At 40.3% G+C, this 9,369-nt stretch overlaps 2 protein-coding genes across 2 annotated transcripts; one reads left to right on the top strand and one right to left on the bottom strand.

Annotated features, from left to right (window-relative positions):
• Nucleotides 1–3,391: 3,391 nt before the first annotated feature.
• LOC308097454 (E3 ubiquitin-protein ligase TRIM47-like) lies at nucleotides 3,392–5,937 on the top strand (the record flags this gene model as incomplete). Its single annotated transcript, XM_080445213.1, has 2 exons — nucleotides 3,392–4,702; nucleotides 5,926–5,937. 2 exons carry the CDS (start codon nucleotides 3,392–3,394, stop codon nucleotides 5,935–5,937), a joined length of 1,323 nt encoding a protein of 440 aa, XP_080301339.1.
• Nucleotides 5,938–7,173: 1,236 nt separating this feature from the next.
• LOC308097453 (E3 ubiquitin-protein ligase TRIM39-like) lies at nucleotides 7,174–8,826 on the bottom strand (the record flags this gene model as incomplete). Its single annotated transcript, XM_080445212.1, has 1 exon — nucleotides 7,174–8,826. One exon carries the CDS (start codon nucleotides 8,824–8,826, stop codon nucleotides 7,174–7,176), a length of 1,653 nt encoding a protein of 550 aa, XP_080301338.1.
• Nucleotides 8,827–9,369: the final 543 nt, after the last annotated feature.

Below are 9,369 nucleotides of genomic sequence, written 5' to 3'. Positions count from 1 at the left end.
TAGTCAGTGGTACTTATTTGCATTTAAACCTTGTTTAATAATAAGAGAAAACTAAGTTAGTGGATATCCTACAATAACATTGACTGACTCACCTAGATGGGGTTGTAGTGGATAGTGTCACTGCTTTGTCTTCACGTATAAAACTCTTAGTAATGAAGTTTCAACAGAGCCAGGTGTCCCTAAAAGAGTTGAGGTTTAACTTCAGTTTCATTTGAAAAGACTCTCCTCCTCTCTAGGCTCTATGCATGGCAGCCATATTGGCATGAATTTGGTCCAGACTTCCTTCACAGGTGTTACCAATCAACACTGATTAACACTCTGATGATGTCTCTTTCAATTCTGTGTCGTTTCCAGTGGTGAAAAGTAACTAAGTACATACTCAAGTACTGTGCTTAAAGTTATACAATGCAGAATCCCAAATAACGATTTTTAGCAACCTCTGCTGGTCACTACCGTCACTGCATACAATTTCCGTAATCCTCAATTACCCAGAATTCCATTCGTTTTCACCGGAAGCCGGAAGCGTTTCAAAAAGCGATCTTTTAATTGTTTTATACTATCTACGGATCGTTTCTCTTAGCCAGTGGAGCATTAGTTACCATGAGCTGTGCTTTCTTTTTCTGTTCTTTTTCGATCTTCCAATCCTACATTATCTTAACATCAGCGTGAGGTTCCTTTTTGCTATTACCGCGGTAGTTCCTGGCCAAACAGGAAACCGTTGCGGTAGTTCCTGGGGACGTCGGCCACGACGTCATGACGTTGGCCAGGAACGTCATTTTCCCGGGAAGGTCCCCCCAGTCCACTTTCAATAGAAAATATATAAATAAAAGGCTTCCGGGGGTGAAATTCATGGAGTGGGTGTTGTGAAACTTTTGCCACTGACAAAAGATATACAATTTAACTTTAGTTTTGTTGAAAACGTTACCTAGTATTACTTTAAGTACACATTTGAGAGATTTTTACTTTTAACTTTCAATTTTTTTGTTTTCAGTACTTTTACTTCTACTCCACTACATCTCAGAGGCAAATATTGTGCTTTTAACTCCACTATTTGAAAACTTTAGTTACTAGTTACTTTGTCGATTTATATCATTACAAAACATGCATTAACCACTTTATCCCTATATACTTTGTCCATTTGAAAATAGCAGATCTGCAAGCTCACAATGTGACGCTTTGCGACGTGTTGTGAGCTTGTAGATCTGCTATTTTCAAAAGATTTGTACAATACATTTTGAACACTTTGCATAATGATACTTTCTACTTTTGGTACTTTAATACATTTTGATACCAATACTTTAGTACTTTTACTCAAGTCAATTTAAAATACCAGACTTTTACTTGTAACAGAGTGTTTCTACATTGCCGTATTGATACTTTTACTGTAATGTAAAAATGTGAGTATATTTTCCACCAGTGAATAACAACCAACCAACATGCCTAGTGATTTTTGGCTCCATTACATACATGATTGGCTCACTGGGAAAGCTCTGCCGTAATTAGTATCATTGGTCACACCTGTGTAGGAAAGAAGACACGCCCAGTGACTCTTTGCGAATCAAACCACAACTTACAGATACAGTACCAACTCGCCCTGTTGAAACGTCATAACTACGAATGTTATAGCCTACAGAAACAAGACAAAGCAGTGACACCATCCACTAACACATAGGTAACCTCGCGTCACCAGTCTTTCCAAACACATAGGTGAGTCAGTTCAGTCATTGTTATTGTACCTACAAACTTATTTGTTCCCACATTATTCAATGTTTAACTGCAAATAAGTGCATTTTCAATACAATAGTATCCTTTGCTGGCAAGCTACAGTATATTACTGATAAATGTCTTGATTCATAGAATGATTGGACTCATTTGCTAATTTCGACCACAACTCTTTTACAGATACCTACTGTACTCTGTTGAAACTTCATAAATACGAGTGTTATACATGACAAAGCATTGACACCATTCACTACCACATACTGTAGGTCAGTCAATGTTATAATACCCACAAACTGTGTTTTCTCTTATTATTTGATGTTTACATGCAAAAAAGTTCATTTTCAATACACTAGTAGGCCTATAGCTCACTAGATGTATAAACCTTGTAAATGTCTTGGATGATTCATAGAATTATTTGCAAAGGGTAGAGAAGCATTTATTTGGTTGACATTCTACTACATTTAGTCCTCAAAAGCTTGGCTTTCAATCTAGGATGTGACCATAAGTTATTTAGATATTGGGGGGTAATAGAGTTGATTTCACCTTATGACCCACACAAAGTACCACATACTATGTATAACGGAGACAATAAGGAAGAAACCAGACTCAGACAGGCAGCCATGGGTATAATGAAACATGTTTGTATTCAGATCAGAGAGATATAGAAGGTTACAGTATCCCAGGTATTAACGCATCACCGGCCGTCCGTCTCTCTGTCGTGTAACAGAGAAAGCAGTAGCTTTTAACATTGTCCAGTAACATAAACATATGACATCAGAGGATGACAGATCAATCGTCCAGCCTTCGGAGGTGTAATCCTGCCATTGGTGGAGAGCTAGTTGTCGTCAGATGAAGATGATGAAGATGATGTGACAGTTTATCTTATGGAAAAACAGCGTCCCCGTGTCTGGGTCAACACGTTGACATCTCTGACCTGTCACTGGTCAGTGGAAGTTTGGTGACACTAAGGAAGACAGCTGTAGAGAAGAGAACACCCAGATACCGTGTTCCCAAAACAATAAGATAACCACAGAGAAAGCCTGCAGCACACGTTTGACCTTGGCTGGCAGACAGAGGGACTGAGAGTTACAGAGTATGTTTAACATGATGGTTTAGGTCAGTATGAAACCATTATTAATAGGACATTTTAACCAGGTTAATGGACCCTAGACACATTATGATAATTGAGATAAGAGATCAAATAACTCTATCAGGGGGTGTTGTTAAAGTGCTTGCTTAACCCTGTAGTGCCATCACTTTTAGCTATTTTAAAATATATATCAGACTTTATTTCCCCCCATTTTTTTGTAACCACATAGTCAATGAATGTGTTAGGGTTTGTCCTGGCCCATGAACTCACACAATCACACTTTCCCCATAATTCTATGAAAAACCTTCAAGATGTAGCTAGCTAATCATAATTTGATACACGTAAAGATATCAAAAGAGAATTAGAAGTATAGGACTTACATAGGTGATCCCATGTGATCAGTCTGGCAATGCCAGGTTAGGACATATAAGGGTGCCAGGAAGGAGCTTGTTGTAGGCCTACACAGTAAAATGTTCTCATGTTTGTCACAGATATGGCATAATATAAAGTGACTGTCTCCTTTCATGTCTCCTTACACCTCCCTAACTGCTAACTGTCCACCTCTCCTCTCCTGCAGCTATGGCCTCGGTCAGTGGCGTCATGTCTGAAGAACACTTCCTCTGTTCAATCTGTTTGGATGTTTTGACTGAGCCTGTATCTATTCCATGTGGACACAACTTCTGCAAGGTCTGCATCACTAAATACTGGGACAGCAATGTCACCTGTCACTGTCCCTTGTGTAAAAACCCTTACAGTCAGAGACCAAATCTCTGCGTCAATACTCTGATTTCTGAGATGTCTGCCCTGTACAAGAGATCACCCGAGGTGAGACCTTCCATCAGTGACAGTTCCCATCAAGACACAGTCAGTCCAGGGCAGGTTCCCTGTGACATCTGCCCTGATGCTGCAAAGCGCAAGGCCCTGAAGTCCTGCTTGGTCTGTCTAGCCTCGTTCTGTGAAACCCACCTGGAGCCTCATCGCAGAGTCGCAACCTGCAAGAAGCACAAACTGATTGACCCTGTGGTGAACCTGGAGGCAAGGATGTGTAAGAACCACGGCAAGCTGCTGGAGATCTTCTGCAGAAAGGACCAGGAATGCATTTGTGTCACGTGTCTAAAGACAGAACACAAGGCTCATGACACCGTCCTACTAGAGGAAGAATATAAAACGAGGCAAGCTAAGCTCAATCAGATCAAGTCTGATGCACAGCAGATGATAAAGAAACGACAGAGCAGAGTTCATGAGCTCAAACAGTTATTAAATAAGAACAATGTAGAAGCAGCAAAAGAAAAAGAAGACGCCATCAAGGTGTTCAGTGCTCTAGTGGCAGCTGTTCAAAGCAACCAGGTTATGCTTATTGAGGAGATAGAGGAGAGGCGGAGAACAGCTGAGGAACAAGCTCAAAGCTTCATCAAACAGCTGGAGCAGGACATTGCTGTGCTTCAGAGGAAAAGTACAGAGCTGGAGCTGTCTTCACACACTGAGGACCACCACCATCTCATTCAGACATTCCTGTCAATTTCCAGTATTCCACAAGTCCTTGATTTGAGTCTGTTCAACGGCCAAAGTTTTCAGAGTCTGAAGACTGTGTGGACAGCTGTCGCTCAGCTGGAGGAGATGCTACATGACAAAATGGAGGTGATTCCTAAAGCCAAGCTGAAGGGTGCTAAACAACGCTTTGCACTAGATGTGACCCTGGACCCTGCTACAGCAAAGTCCGGTCTCATCCTCTCTGAAGATGGAAAACAAGTAAGGGCCAGAACGCTAACAACCTGGACCGAACCGCTTGGAGAACGCTGTGTCTTGAGCAAAAAGGGCTTCTGCTCATCTAAGATCTATTATGAGGTTCAGGTTAAAGGAAACACAGAGTGGAAGTTAGGAGTGATTCTGGTAAAATCTTTCATGTTGAATATTCTTTTTTTTAATGAAAAAGTATTGCATGCTATAGCCTGCAAACAATGTCATATGGTATAATATTTGCTATTATTCTGTTCTTTCTTTTTACAAGTCAATTTGTGTTCAAGGCTGGAAAGAAAGTAGATTTGTGATACGTTTGTGGTGTTGGACTGCTTGTTGCCTTTTCTGCTTAGTGATCCTCTTTCTGTTATGCTTGTTATTGTATAGTGTCTGACTAAATAAAGAACTGTTCCAATTTATGAACTTACTATCAGGACTGTCTCTCCTTACAATTGGTCCAAGTATGATACAACCTCCTTGTTTAGTTTAAGTATAGTGTATTGTATAGTTGTTTTTTAGATGTTCCACTGCATAGAAGTAGGTAAGCCAAAACACAAAGGAATCACACTGAACTGTGGGTAGTGTAGTTTGTTGGAGAACCTTCCCTGCAGAAAGGAAAGCCCTCCAGCACATCATTACAGGTCACACAAACTACTGGTACATTATTAACCTGGTGAAAATGAAATGTTGACTGTGATAAAAAAAATCTATTGATCTGTCTGTCAAGATTCAAGAGGCTTATTTGTCACTACTCATGCAGGTACAAGCAGTGAATTTATCTATATGAACATCTGGAAAAAGCCATGCAATGCATTTCTAAAAGTGCCAGGTCACCAAAAATGATTTATTTATTTACAATTCATTGAAAATATTAGCTTATTGTTCGGGTGTGATTAACAATTTATGATGATCACTTTAAATATGAGTTAGTTAATTAAAACACTAACCAAGAGCTCCTGTGTTATAAAATAAATGGAGCACCAGTGATAAACAAATAGAGCACAGTAATATTACCAATGTTAATCGGGTCCATTTGGTTCCATTTGAACTCTGAGTTAAACTGTCACTCAGGATTTGACAGTGCAACAACCTGGTGATATGGTCATGGCAAAATCATAATACATTATAATGCATTTTGACATCTTTCTGATAAAATGATTGGGCTATGATGGCTAAAAACATGACAAGGGAAATATATTACCTGATCTTAACTATAACTAAATAAAAGCCTCCCTTGATCCATGATAACCATATATTATTTCATATATAGATTATAATGCCTCATAATAGGTCATTTTGTGATGCGAATGATGTAACTATAATGACTTCTACTCTGATCTCTTGTAATTGTGTCGTTTCTGCCCCCTTCTGGACAGCACTTGTCATAACAATACCAAGACCACCTCAGACAGAAATTAATTAACAGAGCAAAGAAAAAACACTGTAAACATGCTTACTTCTTCACAGCAGCAACTTTTACATTTATTGAAATGCCTTGTGTGTTCAAATGGTAGTCAAGCTAATGTTTCCACTAAATGTGAAGTTAGAAAGAGGCTTGGGTTGGCTTGTGGGCCGTCCTGTCAACATGTACAAATGTTTGAAGTTATCAGTACTTCCAAACTGCAAACTTCTGAACACAAGCACTTAATCTGACCAGAACAATACAGGTGTAAAAACAGGACCCTTTCTTCCTCAATATATAAAGTCAGTATCATACTGAACAAATATTATTCCCAACACAAACATAAACAAACATCAAGTTTCAAGTGTGGACAAAAAAGACACCTTCTGGAACTTGAAAGATAAACCAAAAAAAATAGTAATATAAATTCAATATAGGCCTACAGTATAAATGTATATACACATCAATCTTAGAAGAAAAGCAAAAACTATTTGGAATAATAATTTCTGTGTGTGTGTCTCTCTCTCTACAAATACCCATCATTTCACGGCTTGTACCTGCATCAATAGTGACAAATAAGTCTCTTGAATCAGACAGATCGATATAGATATATAGATTTGTTTATCACAAACCCATAGTCTTATTCTGTCATGAAGACAACAACAGCGTTCAACAGTTATTATCACCAGGTTAATGATAGAATGTACCAGTAGTTTGTGTGACCTGCACCAGCCGGTCTGTAATGATGTGCTTTCCTATCTGTAGGGAAGGTTCTCCAACAAACTACGTACACCACCCACAGTTAAGTGAGATTATTTTGATTTGGCTTACCGGTACCTACTTCCATGCATGGGGAAACAAACAAACTTCTTACAACAACATTCAGTACACACTTGAACTAAACAAAGAGGTTTTTAAATCATACTTGGACCTATAGTATGTTCATATAGGACCACATCAAGTAAGCAATTCAAAGTGACCAAATTGGGTAATTATCTTTAGTCAGATGCTGCAACAAGCAAATCAGTCCAAAGAGGATCACAAAGCACAAGTCTTTCTTCCTGGCCTTGAACAGAAATTGACTTAAGAAAAAAGAAAGAAAGAAAAGAATAGCAAATATTATTATACCATTATGACATTATTTACAGGCTAGAGCACACAGTACTTTTTCATTTACCGGTAGATGTATTTTTTTAAAACTCTTTTCAACAAGACAAAGCCACTAACTTCCACCAACAGTCCTGATGATTAGAGGAGCAGGATTTGCACCATCGCTGTTGGACCAGAACATTGGGTAGAGTGTCTGCTCAAATTTGCAGCCTGTAAAACAGTGGAGAAGAGCCTTGTTATCAACATCATAAAAAGAAACCTGGCCTCCTTTGTAATCCACAAACACCCCAATCTTCTTTGGCTTCATGCTCAGGGAGAGAGGGGTTGTTGTTGGTGTAACATAGTGGTAGTGGTACCAGTCTTTTTTTGTGTGGCATGAGTAGTTTCCTTCCTTTTCCAGCTGCAGCACCCAGTATACCTGATGATGCCTGTCACGTTTGAAGGACTCCTCAATCACTCCTAACTTCCACTCTGTGTTTCCTTCAACCTGAACCTCATAATAGATCTTAGATGAGTTGAAGCCCTTTTTGCTCAAAACACAGCGTTCCCCAAATGGGTTATCGGTCGAGGATGTTACCCTTCTGGCCCATACTCCTTTTCCATGTTGGGAGAGGATGAGACCAGACTTTGCTGTAGCAGGGTCCAGGGTCACATCTAGTGCAAAGCGTTGTTTAGCACTCTTCAGCTTGGCTTTAGGAATCACCTCCATTTTGTCATGTAGCATCTCTTCCAGCTGAGCGACAGCTGTCCACACGGTCTTCAGACTCTGAAAACTTTGGGCGTTGACCTTATTCAAATCAAGGACTTGTGGAATACTGGAAATTGACAGGAATGTCTGAAGGAGATGGTGGTGGTCCTCAGTGTGTGAAGACAGCTCCAGCTCTGTACTTTTCCTCTGAAGCACAGTGATGTCCTGCTCCAGCTGTTTGATGAAGCCTTGAGCTTGCTTCTCAGCTGTTCTCCGCCTCTTCTCCATCTCCTCAATGAGCATAACCTGGTTGCTTTGAACAGCTGCCACTAGAGCACTGAACACCTTGATGGTGTCTTCTTTTTCTTTTTCTGCCTCTGTGTTGTTGTCCTCTACTAACAGCTTAAGCTGATAAACTTTGCTCTGTCGATGCCAAATCATCTGCTGTGCTTCAGACCTGATCTGACTGAGATTAGCTTGCTTTGTTTTGTACTCTTCCTCTAGTAGGACGGTGTCATGAGCCTTATGTTCCGTCTTCATACACGTGACACAAATGCATTGCTGGTCACTTCTGCAGAAGATCTCCAGCAGCTTGCCGTGGTTCTTACACATCCTCGCCTCCAGGTTCACCACAGGGTCAATCAGTTTGTGCTTCTTGCAGGTTGCAATTCTACGATGAGGCTCCAGGTGGGGTTCACAGAACGAGGCTAGACAGACCAGGCAGGACTTCAGGGCCTTGCGCTTAGCAGCATCAGGGCAGTAGTCACAGGGAACCTGCCCTGGTCTGACTTTGCGTTTGTGGGATCTCCCACTGACGGAAGGTCTTCTCTCCGGTGATCTCTTGTACAGGGCAGCCATCTCAGAGATCATAGTATTGACCCGGAGATCTGGTCTCCGACCGTAAGGGTTTTTACACAAAGGACAGTCACAGGTGACATTGCTGTCCCAGTATTTAGTGATGCAGACCTTGCAGAAGTTGTGTCCACATGGAATAGTTACAGGCTCAGTAAATACATCTAAACAGATTGAACAGAGGACGTGTTCTTCAGACATCATGACACCACTGACCGAGGCCATAGCTGCAGGAGAGGAGGACAGTTAGGGAGTTGTAAGGAGACATGAAAGGAGACAGTCACTTTAGATTATGCCACAACCACAAGCAACTCTTAGATCCTATTTTTAATATCTGGAATCTAGAGTTGCAATATCAACCCTTGACACCTCATACATCCAAACAGCAAAGTCCCATCTGATTGTATTAAATGACTGCACATAATTTCAATAACGTTTTGTTATTGAAAACGAGCGCTTCCAAACTACTCCAACACTTAAATTAAATAATCACCTGCACAGAATTCATATATGGTGGATTTTTATGAAACAAAAACTTGGCAGAGCTTTCCACTCAGCTGCAATGTTGGTACTGTAAGTTCAACGTCGTTTAATACAATCAGATCGGACTTTTCAGTTTGGATGTATGAGCTGTCAAGGGTTGGTATTGCAACTCTAGATTCCAGATAGTAAAATTAGTATCTAAAGAGTTGCTTGTGGCTAATTATGCCATATGTGACAAACACGAGAACATTTTACTGTGCAGGCCTACTAAAGCTCCTCCTTTCC

The sequence above is a fragment of the Gymnoscopelus braueri genome (assembly GCF_963280865.1).
Source record: "Gymnoscopelus braueri genome assembly, chromosome: 12".
Lineage (NCBI taxonomy): Eukaryota > Metazoa > Chordata > Actinopteri > Myctophiformes > Myctophidae > Gymnoscopelus > Gymnoscopelus braueri.
Note: the sequence above shows the minus strand (reverse complement) of the source record. Positions and strands in the feature narration are given on the sequence as shown.